This window comes from Hippocampus zosterae, chromosome 18 (genome assembly GCF_025434085.1).
Source record: "Hippocampus zosterae strain Florida chromosome 18, ASM2543408v3, whole genome shotgun sequence".
Taxonomy (NCBI): Eukaryota; Metazoa; Chordata; class Actinopteri; order Syngnathiformes; family Syngnathidae; genus Hippocampus; species Hippocampus zosterae.
In genome coordinates this window covers 8,648,970-8,675,371 of record NC_067468.1, presented here as the reverse complement: position 1 = coordinate 8,675,371, position 26,402 = coordinate 8,648,970, and the positions used below count along the sequence as shown (strand labels likewise).

The window sequence follows — 26,402 nt, the reverse complement described above, 5'->3', positions numbered from 1 at the left end:
GTTTTTTTTATTATTACTCCCAAGAGTAAAGTCTTCTGCTTTCAGTAAGTCAAAAACAAAAAGGATGACACATTGTGTTTTTCACCAAACCCATAACTCACAAAACTCTACTACTTCAATGCTAACAAAGTATGCAAAAAAAAAAAAAAAAAACGAAGACAAGCTAACGAAACGAGCGTCACAGTAAGCAATAGAGGGTTCGTCAAGGATTCAAAATTGCTTTCAAGATTAGCAAACACACTGGCTCAATCTAGACTGTCATTTGTCTTTGAAGTTGTCATTTCAACAAGTATCAAAACACAGTGATAATGATAAAGACCAGGCGATCAAGGACATACCCAGCAAGAGTCCTCCACCACATCGGGCTCCAAATGTCCTCCAGCCTCAAATATCTCGCCAGTCCATGCCTTGAAGCGCACCGAGGATTCCCGGGAAGCCGGCAAATGCTGGGCAGCTCTCCAGACAGAGACGTTCAAGCAGTGGATGGTGACATGCTGGACAGCCTCGGTGCTCAGCAGGTGGAGGAAGTTCATCTGGACGCGGTTGACGTTGACTGCTGGCTGCAAAGAAACAGACAACATCTGTACAATAGTGCAACGTAATCCTGTACACTTGATTGCCATATGTGTCAGCATGTTTTGGGATACCTTGGATACAGTTATTGGTTTCAGGCAAGTCTGCCCGCCGCCCGTGAAGTTGCAGGAGACTTCGATTGTGTCGGACGTGCAGCCGAGGTTAGGGTCAATCCAATAAATGCCTGAAATCATGACAAAGCGATGGGTTAACATTAGAACAGAGGTTGAATTGTTAGCACGGGAGCCTCGCAACAAGAAGGCTCCTGGTTTAAATCTGTGCTGTAGCAGTTGTTTGAGGGGTTATAATTACAGAAACAGCTATGCTAATGCCGCATTATATAAATTAGCTTTAAGCTAGTAGACTTTTGTTGGACTGTATGTAATTAGTAATTATCTATTAATTTGCATGTCCTTTATGAAATGTACAAAAATGACGTAACTTGAGCTAGTCACTGGCTTTCTCTGGCTCGCTAACTAGCAGTCAGCACTTAACTAGCATTCATTTTGAGAAATCACACAAAATAAACAATAGCTGTATCTAATCGCTAGCTAAATAGCGGTTAGCCACAAACAACTTTTCATTCTTTTCAATTCCTCGGTGATGTTATACGACCATTTTGTGACAAAAGATTGAGGACAAGTGGTGAGAATCACTTTAAAATGTTGGTTTGATCGTTTTAAACGTGTTTTCAAAGTTTTAAACATGTTTGAAGTGTGTACATGGGGCTAAAACTATATTTATCACAATCTTAACAACTTTGCATACCATCGTTTAGCTTTTGTTCACAGCTGAGCAGGTCCCTGCAGATGCGGGCAGGATTCTCCCTGGTGCCCAGTGGGTTTTTCAGGCTCTGGATCAGATTAGTGAGGTAGTGGAGGGTCTTGAAGATCTCTGCACCCTGGTCCAGCATGGGCAGGTCCATCACTAGCTTATTCTATCAACCAAATACAGCAAGAGGGTAAATACCTTTTTCTGATTCGAGGATCGACCAACTCTGAAATTCACGACTCCCAAAAAAAGGTTGGGATACTGGCGCTTTAAGTTTGTTTTAGGATCACCCAGAAATGTCATCCCTATGCCCGTTATCCATGACTTTATGCGAGTAGTCTAATAGTTGATATTACTTACGAACCTCATTCCTGAGCTGGCTATGCGAATCCATATACAAAAGACCTTCCTCTTTCTAAAGGGGGAAAACAACAAGTTGTTATGATTCAATTATTATCTGTGGGCATAATGTTACGATCAGGCAAAACAATCTTACAAACGATGGAGGCACACGCATGGGACCCTAAGAGGAAGAAAAAGAACACAAAGAATGAACGCAAAAACCTTACATGATTCAACTGAATTCAAGTCCAAAAAAATCATACTGGTGGGCCACGGCGTCCACGGGGTCCGGGAGCTCCCTAACCAAGACAAAAACACGCATGCTAGGTGAGCTTTTATGCTTCAAGTCAACAGAAAAAATACAATATAAAAAGCATGCTGAACTTACCCTAGGTCCTTGTACTCCCTGGTTGGAGAAAACAGGACAGAAGAAAAAAAAAGTTTAACAACGTTTTACATCACAACATGGGAACACGATAGTTTCATAAACATAATAATTACCATAGCACCACGGCTGCCTTTCTCTCCCCTTGGGCCCTGGAAACAAACACATGATAACCATCAATATATTCAGAGAATTTTTTGGAAGTCTAAATCACATGTCACGTGTACGAAAAAAAAATACAAGCTCTTATGTTATGTTTGTGTCGTCAATAATAGTATACTGCTTGGTACGTACCGCACTTCCACTGGGGCCAATAATTCCTATAGGGCCCATAACACCACCCCGGCCCTGATTGAGAGAATGAGTTTGAGCAAAGGCAAAAAAATAAAAAATACACCGTGGCCTTTAATATCTTTCTCTCATCTTCTCACCATGTCGCCTTGTGGCCCCTTTGGCCCTCGTATGCCCTTTGGCCCAAAGTCTCCTGGAGGCCCCTGAAATTAGCAACAATAGGCTAATCAGATTTCTGAATGTCTCTAATGAACAACATGTACCATAAAAGTATTTTCTTTTTCCATACCTTTGGACCTAAAACTCCAAGAATTCCAGGAAAGCCGGATTCACCGACATCACCCTGAATGACAAGTCAGCATTGTAGTTATTATTATTATTATTATTATATGTCTGGGTAGCAGCTAGTAAGTTGTCAACTTGTCTGCTTTGCCTGTGAGGCTTTGAATGACACCTACAGGTTGTCCTTTTGGTCCGCGATCTCCCCGTGCCCCTGGAAGTCCCATTCCACCCCAAAAGCCTCTTTTCCCAGGAGGACCGCTCTGTCCGCGAAGACCTCGCTCCCCCTGGACAGACAAACCACCAATAACTATGAGAATATGCAGAAGGTGAACACCTATTTGTTTGCTCAAAACCATGAAGAAAAAAATAAAATTGACCAAGTAATGGTTCGTAAATGGGGGGAAAAAAATCACAAGTTGATTAACTGATAAGTCAAGATACAATTGTATGTCTATTTTGAGGGCAAAACGGTTAGCAGAATCCTAAGGTCTTACCTTTGGTCCAAAGGCCCCCTGATCTCCTGGTAGTCCTGTAACACCGGTTTTGCCACGAGAGCCAGCTTTGCCTGGGAGGCCAGTCTCCCCATCATTTCCATGCTCTCCCTGGACACAATTGCAGTTATTGAACTTAAACTGAAGTCACAAAATTGTCTTCGATGTTTACAAAAGCATTTACATTTTGTGCATTGAAGGTGTTTTTGCATCTTTAAAAATCAATATTACCGGCATGCCTTTAGTTCCATCAATTCCTGGCTTTCCGTCCATCCCGGGTACTCCCTCATGTCCCTCTCTGCCCACCACACCTCTGGGCCCGATAGGACCGCCTGCCCCCTGCAGATGTGAACAGATGAGATGACACGTTCAAAGTTGACCAAGTCTTAGGAAAATGACATGTGAATCTAACCTACCTCTGTTCCTCTGGTTCCTTTGGCACCCGTTTGACCCCTCTTGCCTTTTTGACCCTTTAAAAGAAGAAATGTTGCTTAAATCAATGTGATTAAAAAAAAAGAATACAGCAGTGCCTTGAATTATTAAGAGATACGACATGGCGCTTGGTTGAGTCATAAAATTCTGTTAAAAGTCAGGCCTTTGAAAATAAAAGCACTGCTATCTTATACTGCATGCTTTTATTTTGAAGGTCTTACTTTTGACAGGATGTGCTACACAGAATTAAACCCTTTATATGCAACTAAAGAAATATATGAACACGCATTCCGAATGGCCAAGTCTCGTGTATTTTTGTTTGCTACCCATGATAATAATTTAGAGGGGAAGGTGGGGGGGAACAAAACTGGATCAGATAAAAACTAGGACATACAAAATCAGAGGTGAGGGGAGGAGCCTCTATTAGACATGTTAAAAAAATGATTTTGCCGCCATCCTGGGCAACCCCATCTATAGGCAATAATATAGGCTTTTTTTTTCTTTGGGGGGGGGGCAAGTGTCAAGTAGATTTTCAGGGCCCGGTCCTTATTAAATTGAGTTCCAAGCTTGTTCACGTAATAAGTAAAACTCTTAAGTCAATGCTAACGACAAGATGGATCTCAACTTACTTGATCTCCTTTGGCCCCTTTAGGTCCTTGAATGCCTCGCGGGCCAGGATGTCCCTGCATATAATGGTAGACTTGCTATGATTGGGCGTCATAATAAGTCAAACATGTGGTGACGTACTCACAGGAAGTCCAGGAGCACCAGCTCGGCCTCGTTCTCCATCCACACCAACTTGACCCTGTCAAAACAATGCCCACCTGATGACCTCTCTTGATTGGGAATCATGGTTATTGCATCGGCCCACTTTTGCTTTGAATATTGGTTGAAAGTGTAGATAATTGCCCTCTGGAGGGAGAATTCTTACTTTGTAGCCAGGGTCGCCCGGTTCCCCCCTGTCTCCCCTGTCGCCCGGAGGACCCTGCGAGAACGATATGGGGTAGTGAGTCAAAAACGCATCCAATTTGGTGCCAGCTTCAACGTCAAAACGTGGTACGTAAGTCAGGGCGTGACTTACTATATCACCTGGAGGACCAAGAGGACCCTCGGTTTTGCCGTCATCCCCCTGCTCGCCCTGGGTTGGGCACAAAACAGGCAAAATGCTGAGCGACTCAACGACGCCGCATACAGAAGTCGAACAACAAGTGGTACATAGAGAAGAGTTGAGGTGTACCTTTTCACCTTTTGGTCCTGGACGCCCCATTGGGCCAGAAGATCCCTGATGGCCCTGCAATGGCGGGCAGAAAAAACAGCTAGCTATTACAATGGATAGTGTTTAACAAAGGTAGGCTGGATTTACACAGGCCCAATGGCCTGAATCCAATTAAATGTCTTTATTCATTTTACAACATGTAGCCATAGAATGGACTGTTTGCCATGAAATGTCAGAGCACCTGAAGACAACCTGTCCAGAATGTACTATTTGCAGGGACTTTAAACCGGATATCAAGGACATAGAATAAATGCTCTTTCCCTAATGGAGCAATTTACTATATATATTGATGGAGAATATTATTCCAGGGCAAAAATACCTCATAACCTGAAAGACCTGTTTCCCCCTGTTGACCCATTCGGCCTGGAGCTCCCTAAAAGAGATAACAATCCATACACACGTTCAAACAAGATATTGTATTGTCGAAAGGTAGTCATGAAGCAATGGGAGAGGAGATGTATTTTACCACGTGTCCGATGGTCCCTCTGGAGCCTTTGGGCCCGACGCTGCCCTGCGGTCCCATCTTGCCCACTGTCCCGGTCTCCCCAAGGTGGCCTTGGTGACCTTTGGCGCCCTAAAATACATGCCAATAACAACGGTCATCTTTTTAGTGTGTTTTTGAACGTTGAGTGTTTTTGAATAACCTTAGGCGTGTTAGGTATGAAATGTGTTTAAAGTACGTGCAAGGTCAAATTTGCAGATATTTATTGTTTGTGCGTTGGGGTTTGGAATGCAAAAACCCCAAAACTATTTAGCCATTAAATTGTAATTGGGCAGTTGGACCCGCAGTAGAATTCTAGCCTGAGTTGAGTTAGTTGTGATTAAAAAGGTATCCTGACCTTACAAATCAACATGACACAATTGTTCTCAACATGGAACAAGATGTTGACTAACCTTTGGACCAAGTTTGCCTCTTTCTCCAATTTTACCACATTTGCCCTCTTGGCCCTGAAAAATAAAGAGGTGGATTTATTTTCAAGGATGTTAAGCAGATTCAGAAAACCAGAAACTCTCTTACTCTGACACCAGGGATTCCAGGACTACCGGGGAGGCCTTCTTTTCCCTTTAAACCAGTTTCGCCTTTTTCACCATTGTCGCCCTCCTGACCCATGTCGCCTTTTTCACCCTGGCATGAACACAGGGCACTATTTAGGAGTTGGCATCAATAGATATACATGTCAATGGTCAGGTGTTGTGATTTCCATTCGTTACCTTAGTTCCATCAGCACCAGCAGGACCAGCCTCCCCCTCCAAGCCTGGCTCACCCTGTTCAGCCACAACATAAAAGTACATTTTAAACTGCGGGCCCGCAAAATAATTTGCAAGAAATTATTACGTCGTGTCATTCTTTAAATAGGGCGTAACAAAATAAGAAAAGCAAAAAGCCAATAAACATACTGTCCTAAAACCACAAGAGGTGGAAGGAACAGCTAACCATTGGAACAGTTCAAATCGGTCAAGAATTGCAGAAGGATGAGCAAAATGTGTAAAATATCTCAGTTTAGTTAAAATTTTGTCATGGAACATGTAAACTACTGCCACCTACTGCCGACTGAAATTGACGTCAAAATTCCTTAGAGTGTGAACATCACATGACCAAACGCAGAAAAGAGGTGAGCCCGCGGGATTTGTGATATCAATTTCAGTCGGCAACAGGTGGCAGTACACGACAAAATGTCAACATCCTGAGATAGTTAAAAACGCGGTGGATTTTCCAGCTTTTTTTTTTCAACTAGCGGGGAACACAAAACATAATATCGCAAAGAGAATATAGACTTCACTTCGGCTTTCAAGTTTGTCGTGGTAAAGTATGTAGTACTGGTGACATTCCTTGCTGCTGACAAACATACCCGAGGGCCAACGAGTCCCTGCTCTCCGATGTTCCCGTCTGCACCGATGGCTCCCTGTCTCACACACACCCACACAATATTTTTCTCTTCGAATATTCAAAATACCATTAAAAAAGTTTCAAACAACAAAAGTAACGCAAGGTTACCTTGTCTCCTGGCTCGCCTGGCAGTCCTGGTTCTCCCATGCTACCAGGAGGTCCCTGATGGGCAGAAACACACACACCGTGGTGAGAACTAATTCAGTACAAATACAATATTTTCAGTACTGCACTTTAGATGAGTACTTATTTTTGACTTTTACACCCTAGTGTGCGTCTTCAATGAACCTTGAGTGTGAAATAAACCATTGAACTGAATTCCGTGAAGTGTGATTGCACTCACCTTTTGGCCAATTTCTCCCAACAGTCCCAGAATGCCCGGCGGCCCGAGTGGCCCCTGGGGAACGACAAGGACGGTCATTTACTAACCAACCTAGTAACGGCAAAATGTACCATTTTCATGTCTAATGTCCATTGCTCATCTTCAAAATGGACAATTTATTGATTCATTTCACTTTTTAAACACATTTAATTGGCTTTATTCATTTAATTTTGGCACAAAATTACCTTCCATATTTTTTTTTAGCAAGCATGTTGTATAATTTCAGTTTTTTCTTTGGATAGTCTACAAGAAGCCTTGAATGGAGCCGACAATGTGTGAGTGGTTTTGTTGTTGTTGTTTTTTTTTTTTTTTTTTTTGCAAGTACTAAAATCTAACCCAGTTGTAAAGTAAGTTTTGGAGCGAAAGTGCACAGTGAAAGGGGAAGGAGGTTGTTCACTGCCAAGGAAAAGCCAATAAAGTGACTAAATATGGTCCTAAAAAGGAGAGGAAACGTACGATGATTTAAGAGCAGCTTTAATATGACATTTTAGAGCCTAAGAAAAAAAAGAAAAAGTGCAACAATAAGAGCTCGAAGCTTGAAGAAGATAGCAAAGCTTGTACCTGCTCGCCCGCAATTCCCTTGTCGCCCGGTGACCCTGATGGCCCTTGGATACCCTTGTGATGGAAAAGTAAAAAAATAAAATAAATAATAATCATGAATGTTTTCAATCCATAAAATGGCCCACAAGATGTTGCTCTGTAGTGTTGTGGAAGCTCACAGGAAATCCTTTCAGGCCGGTTTCCCCCGACTCCCCGATTTTACCCTGTGGAGAATCACAAAAAAATAAACAAATAAATACATAATTAAAAAAGCGACCCACATATATACACAAAAAAAAACCAACATAAAATTTGAGAAATCACAAGTAACAAACTTTCTTTTTTCCCTTAAGCTGAATTGTTTGATTAAGTTTGATGTTGTTGTTGTTAATGCAATAAGCAGAAATTGACCTGCACACGATCTTATCTTTATGGCTGACCAGTTTCTTCTGCACTGAAGCATCGTAGCTACCCACAGTTAGCAAAAAACGTGAACTCAAATGTATCTAACATGAGTATTTTCTTTTGTGTTGAAGTGATATATTTATGTGTGAAATTGTTTTATTGCATTTGTTTCGAATCAATCAATTCCCCAATTGACCCATTTTAGGAAAAAATGGCAACATTAATGCTATCAATATGACAGGACAGGCTGTATGCCTCCTGCCCCAAAGTGCACTCTCTACTCATGCCTGTAAATCGATACGACCCCTCCTGAATGGAACACCCGTCAGTTTGCTTGTGCACGCATTCCAAATCATTTGACCCTCTTCACTCCCCTGAGGAATATCATTCAGACAGCAAATGAAGGGAAATGTGGACACGCCCCGGGGTGGCTTCTCACCTGGGGTCCGGGGAAGCCAATTTTTCCTGGAGGACCGTCTGGACCCTGCAGCGAGGAGAAGGAACATGATTTGTGACCCCCACCCACCATCTTTAACAGCGCATTTCCACAATGGAGGACGGCGTGAAAACTCTCCAACTAATAACTTCGCCGATTTTACCTTCTTGCCCTCTGACCCCGTCTCTCCAATTGGACCGTCGGGCCCCGCTGCTCCCTGAAAGCACAGAAAGCATGTGTCACTTCACCAATAGATGTCACTGTAATGCAGCCAGAGGTGCATTTGGTACCTGTGACCTCAGATGGGACTTCATTCACCGCATCATGTAGCAATTATAGAAACCATCAACACACACCAACACGCTAACTGTGCCATGTAGATCATACTTGAAACGAAATGTATCACACTTAGTCCAGAGATGCAGATTATGAAATGCATCAATGTGTGTCAGAGTGATGTAAACTTGTTTTTCTTGTCAACGTTTTGCTCTGACCAACCAGCTAAGAGGATGGAAAAATGCTGAGGATGAACTGGAAATTTGATTGTTTTCAAGAAACCGTCCCACCGGCGTGGAAGATTGGATGACGACCAGGTGCGGTTAGTTGGGTGATGGCCCCCGCAAGGTTCCGCAAGGCTCCGAGTACCGTAAGCCTATTACTGTATTCTAGGTAGAAAGCCGGTTAACATTCCTGTCTGGGGTACCTGCTGCATGGTGCTAGTGTTTACATACCCTGATTAGCCTGTGTCACAGGGGAAAATATCGAAATCCGCTCACGAAAGAGTTTGGGGATATTGGGCTTTGGGGTGAAATTTCAGGATGAACCTAAAATGCTAAACTGTATGACCTGAATAGGTAAACTTAATTTGACCTTTAAAGTTAGGCCTTGCACTGTTGCTTAGTTGTTAGGGACCGTCATAGTCTCACGATGTCAAAATGTGAACGGTATGATGAAGAAGACGACTTTAACTGCCAATTCGAATTGAAGCAGGAAATGCATCAGGCCATTTATGGATGAAACACCTGAATGTTGCCATTTAGCTCTTTGTTGTGATTTGGATCTTATTCAGATCAGCACATTTGGCAACAAATGAAACATTAAACACATCGTTGTGCGTTTTGTCAAATCAAATCCAGTTTGAATGAGTTTTTTTTTAATGCAACACTAGAGACTGTAAATGCCAACTCACATTGAATCTACATACCGATTCATATTTAGAAATTGTGCAGTCGAGATTTAAGATGGGAAATCGAGATAAACGTGGGGATGAATTGATCCCTTGTCATGTCTAAACAAGTCAGAAAGAGATCCATTGCAGATGACCTTATTTCACATCAATGCATGATTAGCATGCAAAATCCAATTGTGCATGTACGGACAAACATATCACCTGTAAAAATCTGGACTGAAATATTTAAAACAATTTCACAAATGTTGAGTGCTTGTCTCGGGTCTCATTTTACATGCTCTGTGGTTCAAATTGTCACATGACTGCAAAGTTTGGGTTCGCCCCCCAACCCCCTTCCAAGTTCAGTACAGTAGCACGCATGTGTGCGCCGTTGGGCGCGTGCCAAGCGGCGTATGTGGGAATCCATCATTCATCGCCGATTTACACCCTGCGCCGTGTAGTCATATTTTTTGGCATGTGACGCGCTTGTGAGAAGTGCGGGCCTGTCTGGGGCTCTCCCGAGCAGTCATAACGAGTAATGACTTTAAAAAAAAAAGTCTCTCCTTTTTCTTTTTTTTAACCCACTGGTCATAAAATATAACATCAACATGTGCATCCACTACAGTGCAGGCAAGTCTGAATTTCGAGTTTTACATGTTGTGCCGCAACATTAGGGACAGCATTGAGGTCTAGTGGAAGAGATGCAGAATAATTAGAAGCAAGAAGATGTAAAGATGGTCCTCAATTAAGCGATGGTCACTGTTCCCACAGAGCAGAGAGAATAATCGAGTGTTGCTGCGGGCGCTGTTTGGATGTGTTGCTGCTTCACGTGTATTAAAGTAAAGTTGTTTACAGGTTTATGAATACAGTGTTGTCTATGCAAATTTTCATCGAGCTACCAAAGGCAATTTGCATTTAATGCTAGCACTAGGATAGCGGACTTTGGTTTGATGAAATTATTGACTGAAATAATGATAAGGAATACTTGAAAAAGTGTGTTTCAAAAATGTAATGTGTTTAAAATGTCTAAGAGGATGTAAAGAAACATGTTACCATTTTGAAGGGGAATGAGGAAATTCGAACTCATGTCACCCTTTTTATACACAAATTTGAGGTCAGACAATCCAAGCAAAGCAAGAAAAAAAACATGAATGGAACGAACCCGCAAGCCTTTGGTTCCTCTGCTACCTGCGGGCCCTGGCGCCCCAGGGGCTCCCTGAAAAGCAAAACAAAATAAAAAAGTGAATAAGCGGAAGAAAGACAAAACAAAGGTTCACATTGACACAGCACACAGAGACCGCCCTGCACGCTGACCCTGAAGCACAAAGCGAAGCAGGGGGGGGAAGCAGCGTGACCTCGGGGTTTGTTGTTAGATATGTCACTCACACCAATTAAACGGCCATGTGATGGAATCCCACCCCGCTGCGTGGCCCCCTGCTCTTTGTTTATATTTGCTTTGGTGGCTCGATGACCTCCCGCCGCAACCGACGCACGAGTGCTCCGAGTGGGCCCGAGCAGAGGCCAAGGTGATGAGGGCTTGGGGGGCTTCTAATTAGTCGTTGGTGTTTTAATTTGGAGTGACAGCAGGGTAAAGCGGGTTCAGCGCGGGAGGTTGCCTGATCAAGTTTGGCCGCAGAGCATCACGAAAGACGTTTTGGGGAGCGGATAGACCGTCGGCAACCGTAATTTTCTCCGTAGCTCGACAGCTATTAGCAGGTCTATGGGTCTGATCCAGTTGTGACTAGGGATCAAACTGAAATGGACTAACAAGATGGAAAGCCGTTTATGGATTTACTATAACCAGCTTTTGGTCTATGGACTAGTTCTAGTACTAGTTTGTCCTTACTTAGTGATGCAATTCAGCCCACTAGTAGAATGACAATGGTGCCAATAGAATGGCTAATTGCAGTAAGATTATTATTTTTTTAAGTACAGTTCAGCTGCATTTAACTTTAAAGTAAAATGTATTTACATGTAATCTTTAAGAGCTGTTTATTCTTTGACATGTATTTTAGGAAATGTTTTTATTCAACTCACTAAACATGTAAGTACAAAGAGCATACTAGTACATGAAGCTAAGGAAACAAAATGGATGTCAAGCATATGCAATCAATGCTCCAACGGCTTCCCATAGCAACGCAATTAGCAAACAGGTGACAACTTACTGGTCTTCCTAGTGGTCCTGAAGGCCCAACCTCCCCTGGTGTCCCTGGGTGACCCTGTGCAAAAAGAAATTGAGCGATTATCCGGCACAATTGTAAGCTACTTCGTTTTTATTACAAGACCCAAGCCTGTTAGCTTGCGAGCTAGCTGGTGGCTAGCACCTCTCGTCGCGTCCTGGAAAGGCCCACAATGACCTAAAGCTTCTCGCCATTGCATGGAGGCTTAGAGTACCGTAGATATATTTTGGTGGCTCAAACATGGTGGGATGTGTCGGTAGAAGAAAGATGTTACACGAAAAGTGGGATGTGGTTTTGCTCATTCAGCTACTGCGTTTGAAAGCGAGCACAGAGGCTTGAACTTTCATGATCAAAGCTTCAATTTTTTATACTTGGCCGATTTTTTTCAATCATTGAAACTGGCAGTGTCCTCTGTGGTGTGGCAAAGACATTTCCAATTTACCAGAGTAAAAATCGTAGATGACGACAACGTAATGTCATGGATCTCGTCATTGCATATAACATCAGGGGATTGTGCCACAGTACCTGGTGTGACGGCGTTTACAGCCACAATTGGGACGGCAAAGGTTCAGAATTGAACACCACATCAATGTCCTGGAATTGCAGGATTCCCTACTACACGGCCGCCACCATCCCGCCTTTGTTACGGCTCTCCTCAGCCAAAATATCAGCGCAAAAACTCCCCCGCTCTGTCATTCCGTGTCACTGCCGTTCAATACAGAACAGCGACCCAGAAAAATGGGGTGAAAAAAATGAAACTCCTTTAGCAGGGAGTGAAGGGGCTAAGTGGTTTTTAAAGTGGCCTTTTTAAAGTCCACGAAGAGGTATTCTAAAATCTTAATGACTGACTCTTTCATATCTTGTCCGTAACAGAAGTGACACAGGTTTGTGAGACAAATAACATACATTTTGGATCAGACATTTATCATTTCTTTTCCCAAGCCACGCAGAGCCGCAGCATCGGGATAGAAGAGCTGCAGGTTGCTGACCCCTAGTTGAGTGAAAAGGTTTAAATACTCAATTTTAAATTCTCTTTCAATTTATGTGTAAATTTGATCATAAACTTTAACTGGCATTGACAAATAAACAACTTGTAGCAATCACACCAACCTCTCTTTTTGGGCGAGCTGCGTAAGCAAAAGGAGGCACAAACGTATACTATAAAAAATGTGTTTTAAGAAATTTGTTAAATGTGTTTAAAGCATGTGTGAGGTGTAAAACTATCACGGGCAGATTTGGAACTGACTGTATTACTGGTCAAAGTGTCCACTTGTAGGACGAGGGCACAGGTGACATGTGAGTTTTTTCATGGGTAAATCCCTGTTGGACTTTTTCAATGAGTACTTCCTGCTTGCATGAATAGAATGCATGAGGAAAAGTCATTGGAAGTGATCAGTCACGGTTGTTGGAGAGTTTTCCAACAACCGGATCAGAGAGCTTTTAAGAGGAGATGGTCCAATGTCTTCTTACTTCCTTCATCCAAAACATCAAGGTCTAGTATTCCCATGGGAATAGCCTACATATTTTAATTGGGGATGCCCTTCGAGCACTCCCCCCCACCCTCCCCCCCAATAAAAACAAAACAGCTCTGTGACTTACATCTGAGCCTTTCTCCCCAGGTGGTCCGGGAAGACCCATCGTGCCTCGGTCCCCCTAAGAACACAAAAGTACAGCGTTGAGGTCCAGAGGAAATAAAGTTGCCTTTGTTAAGAACGGTGTTGTTTTTCTCGGTATCCACACGGAAAGTTACCTTCTCTCCCGCCATTCCGACCTCGCCCACGGGTCCGATGAAACCCACCAAGCCCTGAAAAAAAATGCACATGAAAACAGTTGCTTCGGTCGGAATATTGCTTCTATTTTATGAACATTATGCTGCTCCCTCCGGTCTGTCTGTCATGGCCACCTGGGGGCAGTCTAACACAGATGTGACTCTACGGCACATGGAGATAGTCTCAGCTCCTCCATCAAGGTGATTAGTCTATCTTCACAGAGGCTAAAGAATATATGCCCGTGAGTCTTGTTCGTGTCTGTCTACAGTAGGTGTTTGAACATCCCTTGCTTAAGAAGTCAAGCATCGACGCTTGTTTTGTTAGCCAGCGTTAGTCTGCTAGCATTAAGCTAAACGGACTTGTGGTTGTTTTAAATATACAAAAAAATTGTTTTTTGCATAGTTTTCAGGTCACAACTGGCCAATGTGTGAAAAGTGTCCAGTCGGGCAAAGTTTCCTACTCTTTCTCCCATGGCGCCAACTTTTCCCGTGATGCCAGTCTCTCCCTGCACAAAGCAAGCACACTCTCCATTAAACACATGCAAAGACCTGTTGAAAACTTTTGGTTTGGAAATGACAACGAAAAAGTTCACACCTTCGCTCCTTCAGGCCCGACTTTCCCGAGGAATCCTTTTCCGCCCAGTCGACCCTAAACGGGACACAACATTAAGCGTCTCGGCACATTCCGGGTAGAAATAAACACACAAGGGCGCTGAATCACTGGCGCTGACAGTTTGCGGTAAGTCGGCAGATGTTGCCGTCTGCGCAGGTAACACGGCCCCGTCTCGCTTTTGGCACCGCGTGAAGGTGTTTTTTGCCGACTGTTATGTTCTTGACAATCATTCCTGAGGTTAAGAGGGGAACTAAGTGCTTTTTTACCAGCCGTAACTCCTCTGAATGAAATGACTCAAGGATTCCAGGATTTGACTCCAGACCGATGAGCTGCTCTCATGTCATGACACATTTAATTTAATCCGCCTGGAGCACACAGTCATTTTTTTTTTTTTTTTAAGAGAGATTTTGTGTCATAACTTACTCGACTGTAGTGAACCGAGAAAAAAAATAAACAAAAATAAAATCAGCTGTTCGATGAGGAGGTGTGTGGCCACGGGGAGGTGTGAGGAAGTCGTCAGGCATTTATTTGCTATCCTCGATGTCCAGTTTGAGGTCCTCTTTATCCTCACAAGTAAGACAATTCAGTGCACTGGTAGATACTATCTTACAAGAAAGTTTTCCCACTATGAGTGCCACTTTTGGCCTACTAGTAGAACCTTAAGCTCATCCATTTTCCAATCCATTTATCACAAGGGTCGCGGGGCGCGATGGAGTCTATCCCAGCTGTCTTCGGGCAGTAGGCGGGGCCAATCGCAGGGCCCACACAGACGAACAATGATCCGCGCTCACACTCAGACCTAGGGACAATTTAGAGTGTTCCATCAACCCGCCATGCCATCTTTTTCGAATGTGGGAGGAAAGCGGAATACCCTAATAAAACAAGCTGGATATCCGAGATCTAAATTAATTCACCACACTAGTAAAACAACTATGACAGTGTCTTCTTGCACACTGGAAAAATTGTCCTAATGATGCTAATGTTCAATACAGCTTAAGTGAAGCACTGTTGAAGAACCCGACATCAAGGATTTAGGATGAGGAGCATTTATTGTATATTCAGCATAAATACAAGGATCTCGCGCTGGATATCAAGGATATCAAATAAACGCTCAAAACGGCCTCCCATTGAGTTGGAGAAGTGGGGCTTGTGCCACCTGGACCGAGATCACTCGAGTCATCTTATGCTTCCCCCATCACAAAGAAGACCGAAGGGGGTGGGGGGGTCCGACTCGGATGACTCGGCGGGGGTCGGGGGCGTTGGTAGCTTGAGTGGAAATGGCAGGATGTAAAAAGAACAAAAAAATAAATAAAATAAGGCAAGCCCATATGGGATCGTCAAAGAAAGAGAATGTCCAAGAGAAGGAAGGCAGTTTTCCAACGTCCAACTCCACTTTGGCACTTCTCTCTCTCTCGTCCATGAAATATCCTTTTTACGCTTGCTATAAATCTCCACAGTCAACACGGTAGTGAAAGTTATCACCCGCTCGTGTCCAAAACAGAAGATCGTAAGTTATTGAAATTGAAATTGACTGGGCGTACTGTCTAAAATGATGTGATGCAACAAAACCATTTTTTGTGACAGATCGTCCAAAACAATTATTGGGCCAGAAAAAAAAATTAAAAAAGCCAACAAAGACTGTCAAGGCCAATTCCAAATGAAAAGCAAGGTTTCCAATGCTAACTAGACTGTGGAAATAAATTTTAGAATGATGTTACTGTACTACAGTACGATTGGAGGGTTTAAGGGTCTTGTACAGGACTTATTATCGGCCATATTTAAAACTGTTGTCCAAAGTACAGATTTCAAAGGGTGATGTGATGAGATCACAACTCACCTCAAATCCTGTCGGTCCCGGAGGCCCGATCGGGCCCTCGTCTCCCTGGAAAAAAATCATTTTCATCTTTCGCCAGAGAATCAAATTTGAAAAGCTGTTGTTGCTGACACGGCTTACCTCAAAGCCAGGTAACCCCCGTGGTCCTGGTAAACCTCTTGTGCCGAGCTTTCCCTTAAAGTGTGGAGAAAAATGAACATGTTTACATAAAAACACTCGTTGGGCTTTTCTTTGAAATTTCAGGGTGAGCCTAAAACGCACGATGACCTTTACAGGCACATTTCTCACGTCGCAATCGACACATGATGGTCTTTCTCACCTTTGGTCCTTCAAGGCCATTCTCTCCCGGGGGTCCCATGTCGCCAGGGAAACCCTGTCAAGGTCAATTAAGCTGGGTTAGAATTCTGGTTAGGTCACGGTCACAAATCAGCAATGCAGTGTGGGTAAAACACGCACCTCGGGGCCTATTGGTCCTGGTGTGCCATCAGGACCTTTGTCGCCCACACTACCCTGGAAAAGGAGAAAAAGCAGACGAGTGGACGATTGGATACCACCAACATCATCAAAGGGCTTTCATTTTCATTTCATATACCTTATTGTCCCCAAAGGGAAATGTGTCATAGACACTCAACTGGTTCTGCAGTTTACAATCAATCCCATGAAAAACACAATCCCGCAGAACTAATCAATTCAGTGCAGTGCACACTAACTGACATATTTGGATTCCTTATATGAATAGATGTAGAAATAAAAACATGTATGTAATGGTTCACCTTGCTCCGAGTGACTCTAAATCTCCTGACAGAAGGAAGGAGCTGATACTCTAGGTCAGTGGTTTTTGGATTAGTTCACGATCAATGAGTACAATCGAACAGCAAAGGTTTTGAATTCGGACTGAATTCGATTACTGCATTCACACCAGACTGAATGAATCAAACTAATGGGGAAAACAAGTCAAGTCAAGTCAAGTAAAGTCACTAACAAAGACTGGTCCGCAGACCTGAGGCGCCGGCAGGTGTGTAGCGGCGTATGAGCTCAGAGAGGTAAAGTGGCGCGAGATTATTCAGAGATTTGAAAACAAATAAGAGGATCTTGAAAATAACTCTAAAATGTATGGGGAGCAAGTGAAGGGATGCCAGAGTAGGAGTTAAAACAAGCTAGACTTGGTTTGAACTGGTTTAGGGCGTGTGCCAGCATGAAAGCACGAGTAGATTGAGCGATAATGCGACAATCAAACTGCCCCGGAGTCCGTCTGGAACACTACCAAGATGGTCTGGAACCAGCTGAATTGGTCCGAGTTTGAATACTCTATTCACACCTGACAAAGCAAATTGTAGCAATGGGGAAAATGAGCTTGAGTTTGTTATAACGAGGGAAAAAAGGAATGCCAGTGGTAAAAGCAGTCAGATGGCTTGCCACATCCAAACCGTGCCAGAGTTTGTTTGGAACTCTCCCATGGTGGTCTTGAACGCGTTGATTTGGTTCCATGACAGCGTTCACGCCAGACGTAATGTTTCATAATAATAAAAGTGGGATTCAATTCAAAAAGAAGAGTGCTAAATCACATTTAACTTTGATGATGATGCCCCCATTTTGACTGACTTTAAGCCGCCAAATGTATCTGAGAACTTGGTAATGATACTGCAGTAGTAATAGTAAGCCAAAATCCCAAACTAACCTGGGGTCCTGGTTTCCCTCGGAGGCCAGGTGGTCCTGAAGCGCCCTGGATGCCCTGTAAAATAAAAGCAAAAAGTCAAGGCAAGAGGTATGTCTGTGGGATTTTTCTTGGGCACCAGGGTTTGTGACTAAATGATTTGACAGATTTGCAGTTGACAATGAAGCGCACATAAGTAACTTGAAAGGCTTGCCTTGTCTCCTTTGAAGCCTATCTCGCCTTGCTCGCCAGGAATCCCGATGTCACCCTGATGAGATCAAGAGGAACAGGATGATGGATGATCCAAACTGACATGCGGAACATTTGGTGTACGATTGACTGGTTTTGTCGCAAAACAGTCACACACTTTCGATGTCATCGGTTTGTCTGCCATCCGAAACCTCAATCTCATACGTGGTCCAATGACACTCTAAGTATACCAGTTATTTTGGTCTTGTACGAAGACATGGATTTCACGGAATGACATGCTCCTGGATGCCTCCACCGGGGACGATTTTCTTTGCTGTTTGTTTAGATCAGGGGTGTCAGACTCATTTTGGTCATGGGCCGCATAGTAGTTATGGTTTCCCTCAGAGGGCCGTTATGATTGAAAACCATATAATTGTACAATCACCTCATCATATTATTACATTTACATAACTGCCCCTGCATTTAATTATTGCAAACTCTGTGTGTTTTTAACAACAAATTGAATATGAAAATTGAAGTCATGGAAAATAGCGGTATTGTAAACTTTAGGTTCAGAGGATATTTTGGTGAAAGATCACTTCAAATGACGAGGGGCCCGATCTGGTACCTTTGAGCTATGATTTTGTCCATGGGCCATCCAATTTACCTCCTGCGAAATGGAAATATTTTTAAGCCGTTGTTTTTTTTTTCATGGGACTGCTGAATGGAGAGTTGAGCGCCTGTAGTGTAATACCTCATTGTGCCACAAAAGGCAGCACCGAGCACTGCTGGAAAATGCGCAATGTTAAATTAAACAAGAAAAAGGGAGAGAAGGTGCTAAATTGTGATTTGGAGATGGTAGCAGTTGGATATTTTCTGCTTATTAGAGCTCAGCATGGAGATGACGGTGGGTGGAGGGTGTTTGAGGGTAAGCATGCTCTCAAGGTCTATTGTTTGGGACACAAAAAAAAAATAATTCACACGCATCACATGCAATAACAGGAATATTCAGATCACCTTATCACCTTTCAGTCCTGGTTCTCCTGGATTTCCGTGTACCCCCTGGAAGAAACACAGAAACATAAGTTGGCTAAAAAAAATACACAACACATTTACAAATACATCAAACCTACTATCATAAGCAGTCCAACCGAGTAGATTGAACATAAAGGCTGCCAAGACTTTCAAAACAGGATGGAGTGAGGATTACCTTCAGTCCATTGGGTCCTGGAAGGCCCATCTCGCCAACAGGTCCCATGTCACCCTGTCACCAATAAACGGACAAACATATTCATGGCTACATTGTTTCAAGGGAATAATACAAACACAGCATAACAGCCACTTATCGGCAGATGGCTAGCTAGGTGACTGGCTAGCTAGCTAGCTAGGTGGATTTACTTTAAGTTTGTTTTATTAAATCATTTAATGTTGTTGAAGTTTATGTTCAATTGGAATCTAACAGTTTACCGACATTTGTATTACTTGAGATGTCACAATAGCAAGTTATTAGCGTCAAAGTCGCTGGTTGACCTGTTTCACAAAATGCTTCTTTTCTCCGCTCTTTGTCCAAAAACTGATGTTCTACTGCTGAGTACAGTACTAAAGAAAGGAAAAAAATAGATATTTTTTTTCCCTGGTGAAAGAAGCGAGTCTACTCTCTTATTGTTGGTTTGCTGCTTATTTTGTCATAGAACACATTTTGTGGGTATTGAGAAATCAGTCCAAAATAACTACTAGTACAGTAGTTAACTGCATTTGTATGGCCTGTAAAGTTAATGAAAGTTTTTTTTGGGGTGCTTTATTTTTATTTTTATTTTTTGTGTTGCATACATTTAAATGTGCAACCCTTGTCTGGTCACACGAATGCCGCAATGGGCAAAAAGTGCTGGATACAGAGCTATAATCACGCTCCTGCAATTACAGGCCTGCTGCCACCGCCGGCGGCCCAGAATAAACCGGGAGGAGCAACTGGTCACGGGTGAAGACGGGTCGCGACAAGAGATGATCACACACTATAATGTGACCATTGAGGTGGGTGTTTGTGTGTGTGAGTGTGTGTGTATGGGCGGGTGCCTTAAAAAATGATTTGCAACCTGCTAAAATGTGTTTGATTGACTATCAAAATATTTTCACATCTAATTCGAAGTGCACCCGCTTCCAATATTTTCAGCATGTTTATCGCCGTAAACCTAAGGAACGGTCATCTCTTCACAAAGGCATTTTCTGTTTCATTTCAATCCAGCATTTTCGGGACAGTCACACAAAAAGGGAATACTCACAATTAGTCCGAGAACTCCATTTGGACCGGGGGCTCCCATCTGGCCCTGGACACACAGAAGGAGCAAGTGAGGTGAAGAGTGAAGGAGCACTTTTCTGGGGTTATTGCCTCATGTTTTTTTAAACAAACATGCTGAGAATAGTGGCTCAGTGTTCAGGGATGCTTATGAGAGGTGGCTGTGTGTTTGTGAGTGCAGCCAGAGAGGTGAATTCCCAAAATGGCGCTTCCTCTAAACTGCATGTATCTTTTGTCTTTTTTTTCCCCCGCCGATGCTTGATATTTCGACCTGTAGTTGTCAAGTTTTAATCAGTAATATCTATGATTATTGTTATTAAAATATAGTATGCCAACATAAATTGAAGGTGATGCTGTGTTTTGGCACTATTGTCATTTTTTGTTGAAAAGTAAGTCCTTGCTTTAAAACAGTCATACAAATGATTTGTTCCCCCACACCCCAATTCGTGTTTTAATTTGTTCTTTGTAGGAGATTAGCATGCCAGCCTCACAGAGCAGAGGTCCAAGTGTCGTTTAGCTTGTTAGCATTGTTAGCATAGACCTAAAAAAAACCAAGAAGAAGCTGATGATACAGTGAGGTTTTATGACAGAAATTAACATATAAAGCTCCGGGGAACAAATAAAAGACTTAAAGTAAACACGTTGGGTGTTTTTTTTTCTCTTCATTTTCTGTTTATTTAAATTCCAGTACTTGTATTTTGGGATAATGTTGTCAGTAGTTACGACACTCTTTTGGAAAGTTCTCCACTTACACGGCATGGATGAGGTAAAAGTGAAATAGTGGGGTTTGCATTCCGTGTGACCTACTGGTTCTCCGTCTGCTCCAGGTGGTCCTCGCTCTCCAAAGTCACCCGGAAACCCCTAAACCACGCACAGAGATGATGGATGCACACAAACAGCGCGGCCCAAAACTCATTTGTTTCCATGTTCTGCTTGACCAAACCATTTTTTGGGTGTTTTTTTAAGCGCCAAGGGTCAACCGAAACACACACCGAACTTTAAACAACCTCCTGAAACACAATGTCCAACAAAGACACCACAACAGTTGTCATTCATGGAGAGTTGGCTTTCTGGTCACATAGTCAATCGCAACAATCACTCTTGTCTCCAAAGTAATCTCGACTCTCCCCATATGTTGAGCAATGAATGAATATTAAAGCAGGGTGAGAGAGAAAACAGAACAAAGTGCGGTTGCGTGATCATGAGCGCTGCCAAGCTCACATTAGAAAAGCAGAGTCGTCTGAAATATGCAACGTAAGAGCATAACAGCCCCATTTAAGTTGATTATACTTTTTTCGTCAAGCCAGGCCTTTCCATATCCATTTAGCGCTAAATGCAGGCTAATCTCAGCCACACTCGATGCAAAGAAAAACCCCGCAGGGCCGGGAGCACAATGCCTCCTTAGACCAGAGCGTCTTAGAAAGGCTCATTTTGGCCGAGTGAGGCTATTCTTAGCCTCACACATTGTTCGGTAAATGCTAATTACCCGTCAATAGTCACGGAAAGTGGCGGGTCTTTGTCACAAAGGAGGACGATTTTAAACCTTTTTTTTTTAAACTTCATAAATCATCATCTATCTATCTAAACCTAGGACAAGGTCATCCAGGATGCACATTTGCGCTTCTCCCCATGAGGGTCCTGGGTGAGTTGTGGCCTATCGCCGAGCACAGAGACACATAAAGCAATGCTGGATGAAAAAAAAAAAAATCAGCATTCATCACGATGAGCTTTGTAACAAAAAAATTTGTTAGGATGTTTTGAGCAGCAGACTGGTTATCTGCATTGGTGAAAAGAGCGGCAAGGAGGAGAGGCAGAGCGCACCCAGGACTGGTCGCCAGTCAAATGCAGGGCGCATGTTGACAAACGAGTGTTCAGAGTCACATTTACTCACTTTGGTTTAATGAAACTAACATGCCCATTTTTGGATTGCGGGAGGAAGATGGAGGAGCCGGAGAAAAACGTAAACAGAGGAGGAGACATATTTTGACTGGCCGCCAGCCAATCACAGGACAGGTATGAAGTCCAACAAGCATTTATTTTCCCATTCGCATCGACGGACAATTTGGAATCTCAAATGACGCTCTCATACATTTTTAGGTTGTTGCTTTTTTTTAGTTTGCGAAACAGATGCCCAGGTTTCTGGTGCTGTCATATACTGTACAACGGCAAATTATACTAAGGTTTCAGATTGTGTGACAATAAAGATATAGACATTGGAAACAACCCCAAGTCTAATTTTGTTCGACGGAAATATTTTTCACCAAAGTTTAGGTTGATTTGTACAACGTTGATGCTTGCCGAGCCGAGCACTTGAATCGTGCGCTGTATGGCACACGCGACGGCACGTTATATGCCAAATGTTTTGTGCGCGGCATAAGGCGTGTATTTTTCCTGCAAATGTAGATCAAATTCTGAGTTTTCACATTGCATGACATTGAATTCCCAGTGGTTTCAACTGCAGAGGTTTCACAGTTTCGGGAACCCCTGCATATTTTCCGTTTGTATTCGGCAATTTACACATTCAGCGATTTTTTGGGGGTGGAAACCATCCTGTGTTATTAGCTGAAAAACGCACCTGTGCAAGGTTTACTCTATCAATCTTTCAGCATCATCTTGTAGCATCTAGGTGCTAAGAAACTAGGTGGAAGTAAAGGGAGGAGCTTCATTTAGTCAGGCCTTTACTTTGTTTAAGAGAAAAAAAAGTGCTTTTCTGGCATCTAAAGGCAGCTATAAGACTCTTTATTGTGTGAGTTCACTGTACTTGAATGGAAAAATGTTATGCAACCCTGCCTGAATGATCTCTTGTACTCTTTCTGTCTATTTGAGAGCGTTCCAACAATGTATCAATGCCATGTCAGCATGAATCGCCGTTGCACAGACTAAAGCGCTTGCGCGTATTTGGACCAGAACACAGCCCACGTGGATGACGCATGGAGTTCACCCACAAAAGGGATGACTCACGTCGCTATCACCAGTGCTGTCAATGACAAATGTGAGGCGGAAAAAAAAAGAAGACCATTTCGAGTACAGCGCTTGAAACTATTAGTTGAACACGGTCCAGCGGGGATTAAGTGCATCGCTGCTTTTACATCCAGTCAGCAGACGAGCCAGTCAAAATTGGGTCAGAGAACGACTGGGATGTTGCGCAACCAGGACGACATACGCAAAGAGTGCGCTGATGTTTTGGAAACATGGTTTTGGAACGCTGGGGGTAGACAACCACAATTTATCTCACTGCACTGTAGATCTACTGGTGGTGTAACAAATATTTTGTTTGTGGAGTGAATTACAGTTTTCATGGATCTCTAGTTTACAGGTTATAATATAAAATAGGAGCCTTAAGGCGGGAAAAAGAAAGCAGTTCATGTTTGTCTCTCTTCCTGATGTTGTTACATCAGTCTGTCAGTGTTTTTTTGGGAGTGGGGGCAGTAGCGTGAGATATGAGATAACTGCCTGCTCCTATGATTTCGCCTCAGGCGAAAAAGGAGACACACCTGACAGAGGCCATCAAATTGTATGATCAAAATGACTGTTATATGAAATCAAAAGGGGGAAAAAATAACATTTATACTTAAGTACAACACAAGTTGTAAATTTAAGAGCATATATATATATTTATATACCGGGTATATATATTTTTTTTACTTTTACACAGGACCGCTACTATTTAGTACGGAGTAAGGGACCGATCACTACAACTAATTGGAAATAGTCTTGAATAATTAACACACTCTTACAATTACTGTGAAAAAAAATGAAAACAAAAAAAACGATACAGTAATGAATAAGCAGGAGATCGGTTAAAAAAAACAAACAAACAATCAAACCAATCAAGCTCCACTTCTGAGATCATCTCAAATTAATCAGTCTAACATGGATCCTATAAGACAAACGGCATCAAAATTGAAGCAAGAGGCATCATTTTCGGCAAGTACTATCCCAGATGCGCCAAATTTCAACGAGATCCAAATAAAAATAAGACCCGTGTTCTACTCGCAAAAAAAACAAATCTGCACACTGGACAATTGTGAGTCAAAAAGGAAGCTCACGAGTGGATTCGTTTTGCTTCATAAATGCCCCATTGAATGAAAACATCTGCTGAATGGTTTGACGGCGTGCGTGTAAGCGTTCGAAACCTTTTGTAAGCTGCTGTCAAAGTGATCTATGTGACACACATACGCACGCATAAAGCGAAAGCAATGGCTTCCTCCAACTGCCTCAGGGCCCGTTTAGTTCCACAAAAGCCTTTTTCTTGTTGCAAGCCCGACCCTGACGTGCGACTGGTGAGACCCCAGTTAACCCCCCTGACAGGCCTGGAAACACTGGCACAATGACACAGACTTTGCACCTTTCTATGGACAACTAAAGCTCTCTATACCGCAAAAAAACCCACAAAAAAAACAGGAAGATTAGAACTGAATGCCGCTTGACACGTGTGACCGTCTGCCAACTCGCCCAAGCACATTTGCACATACGACACTGTAAAGTATGTTGAGACAAAACTTTACCGGCCTACCCATCTTGCCCCTCTTGCCTGGTTCGCCTGGAATGCCCTGGAAAACAGAGAGAGAAAAGACGGCGGGTGAAAGAAGAATAGACAAAAAGACAACAAAGAAAGAAAAACCAATAGGCAGATACAAATTCAGTGCTCCCGTACTGCACAGGATTTATCATTCTGATGATTTTTTTTTTTATTTAAACTTGAACTCCCTACATATGAAAACAAATAGCGATACTTTTTTTTTATTACTTAGGCTACGTTTACACTATAATCCCCACGGCACATGGCGGCCCCATTTCAGGTGTCTGTGAACAAAAGGGATTGGTCATGAGACAACGCGGCAGGACGGCATGGGCAAACATAGCAGGCGGTCATTGGCACGGATGCTTGGCGAGATTTTTTTTTTCTAAACGATCAAAAAAATTACCACAGCGGCAGGGGCGTCAACATTGTTTTCAATGCTTGCCACATCTAGTTACAGTTATGGTAATTACTTAGGATGTCCAACGGTAACGATAGGTCCAAAAAAACAAAATTCACTATTTGGTACGTACCTTGGTTTTAAATTCACGGTTCAGTTCATATTGGCTACGGTGAGGTCTGGTAGGTTTGTTTTAACTGAGACAGATTTAATGACTTGTGACTGTGACATATTTTTCGGAATGGACTCTGCATGAACCACTTCTGTGTTTGTTTCAATAAGTTTAAATGTGTTCACGGCCCGTAGAAGGAGCAAAACTATAGAACATATTTTTTTTGGTCACTTTTTTCATTACGTTGCAATTTTCCAACTATTGTGAGTGAGGCAGCTTCACACCTGCTACATACAGGAGTTCATCATATAATTTTTGGGTTCTCTTTTGTGATGATAATTGGAGACACTTTAAAAAAAAACACACACAAAAAAACAATGGCAAGCACTAACTCTTTCTCCGTCAGGTCCGGGGAGGCCAAAAAGCCCAGGGATTCCAATGAAACCCTGCAGCAGAGGAGAGAAAAGGAGAGAGAGAGAGAGAGAGAGAGAGAGAGAGAGAGAGAGAGAGAGAGAGAGAGAGAGAGAGAGAGAGAGAGAGAGCGGGATACAGAGTGAGTTATTTCAACACAATAAATGCAACAGGAGCTTTGATCCGACTGGATCCAGAGGGTCGGTATTCGGGGGAAGGGGAGGGGTCCTGCATGCTTAGGGGAGGGCCTCTGTGAAGAACCAAGCCATGAGGCAAGTGTATATGCCCATGGACTGCATGGTGCTGGCTTCCACGATGTAGTCCAAGGGCACATACCCTCACGCCAGGGATCTCTGAAGACGGCCCCGGTTGTCACACTGTGCAAGGAAAGACAAACAAACACCACAACACAAACACAGCAGAGAACGACGTGTGGTTAGTAGGCATGGGCCGCTTGCCGCTTTCAAGGTTAACTGTAGAAGTGGCCACTCATTTTCTGCTGAATACCGTAAGCACTTTTTCTGTTGTACTTTGTTGAATTGTTACATTGAAAAAAAACCCTCTTTATGTTAACTAACCCATTTAATCCCACCGGTCACATTTGTGAAGGACAACAATGATTTAATTTACAGGGCTCTAAAATTTTTTATTACTGATTATTTAAAAGGGCTACCAATGACACCTGATTTTGACTTTTAAATGTCTGGGAAAAACTTGGGATTAAATGGGCTAGTACCTATGGAATGTGTTCAATGGGGAAAAAA

At 42.8% G+C, this 26,402-nt stretch overlaps 1 protein-coding gene across 1 annotated transcript in view; it reads right to left on the bottom strand.

Annotated features, from left to right (window-relative positions):
* The window catches only part of LOC127590922 (collagen alpha-1(XXVII) chain B-like), a 52,935-nt gene that overhangs the window by 585 nt on the left and 25,948 nt on the right, over positions 1-26,402 (bottom strand). The window contains exons 11-60 of the mRNA XM_052050541.1: positions 25,620-25,673; positions 24,702-24,746; positions 21,001-21,054; positions 20,180-20,224; positions 19,111-19,164; positions 18,918-18,962; positions 17,926-17,979; positions 17,736-17,789; positions 16,514-16,567; positions 16,377-16,430; positions 16,178-16,231; positions 16,061-16,105; positions 14,206-14,259; positions 14,072-14,116; positions 13,593-13,646; positions 13,442-13,495; positions 11,828-11,881; positions 10,825-10,878; positions 8,658-8,711; positions 8,498-8,542; positions 7,833-7,877; positions 7,675-7,728; positions 7,075-7,128; positions 6,840-6,893; positions 6,694-6,747; positions 6,056-6,109; positions 5,862-5,969; positions 5,738-5,791; positions 5,310-5,417; positions 5,163-5,216; positions 4,805-4,858; positions 4,649-4,705; positions 4,499-4,552; positions 4,319-4,372; positions 4,197-4,250; positions 3,552-3,605; positions 3,367-3,474; positions 3,139-3,246; positions 2,821-2,928; positions 2,652-2,705; positions 2,503-2,565; positions 2,366-2,419; positions 2,188-2,223; positions 2,075-2,092; positions 1,950-1,985; positions 1,841-1,867; positions 1,709-1,759; positions 1,342-1,510; positions 648-757; positions 339-560 (exon numbers count right to left, since the gene is read on the bottom strand). Coding sequence (XP_051906501.1) covers positions 339-560; positions 648-757; positions 1,342-1,510; positions 1,709-1,759; positions 1,841-1,867; positions 1,950-1,985; positions 2,075-2,092; positions 2,188-2,223; positions 2,366-2,419; positions 2,503-2,565; positions 2,652-2,705; positions 2,821-2,928; positions 3,139-3,246; positions 3,367-3,474; positions 3,552-3,605; positions 4,197-4,250; positions 4,319-4,372; positions 4,499-4,552; positions 4,649-4,705; positions 4,805-4,858; positions 5,163-5,216; positions 5,310-5,417; positions 5,738-5,791; positions 5,862-5,969; positions 6,056-6,109; positions 6,694-6,747; positions 6,840-6,893; positions 7,075-7,128; positions 7,675-7,728; positions 7,833-7,877; positions 8,498-8,542; positions 8,658-8,711; positions 10,825-10,878; positions 11,828-11,881; positions 13,442-13,495; positions 13,593-13,646; positions 14,072-14,116; positions 14,206-14,259; positions 16,061-16,105; positions 16,178-16,231; positions 16,377-16,430; positions 16,514-16,567; positions 17,736-17,789; positions 17,926-17,979; positions 18,918-18,962; positions 19,111-19,164; positions 20,180-20,224; positions 21,001-21,054; positions 24,702-24,746; positions 25,620-25,673 — 3,156 coding nt within the window. The remainder of the gene's footprint in view (positions 1-338; positions 561-647; positions 758-1,341; positions 1,511-1,708; positions 1,760-1,840; positions 1,868-1,949; positions 1,986-2,074; positions 2,093-2,187; positions 2,224-2,365; positions 2,420-2,502; positions 2,566-2,651; positions 2,706-2,820; positions 2,929-3,138; positions 3,247-3,366; positions 3,475-3,551; positions 3,606-4,196; positions 4,251-4,318; positions 4,373-4,498; positions 4,553-4,648; positions 4,706-4,804; positions 4,859-5,162; positions 5,217-5,309; positions 5,418-5,737; positions 5,792-5,861; positions 5,970-6,055; positions 6,110-6,693; positions 6,748-6,839; positions 6,894-7,074; positions 7,129-7,674; positions 7,729-7,832; positions 7,878-8,497; positions 8,543-8,657; positions 8,712-10,824; positions 10,879-11,827; positions 11,882-13,441; positions 13,496-13,592; positions 13,647-14,071; positions 14,117-14,205; positions 14,260-16,060; positions 16,106-16,177; positions 16,232-16,376; positions 16,431-16,513; positions 16,568-17,735; positions 17,790-17,925; positions 17,980-18,917; positions 18,963-19,110; positions 19,165-20,179; positions 20,225-21,000; positions 21,055-24,701; positions 24,747-25,619; positions 25,674-26,402) is intronic.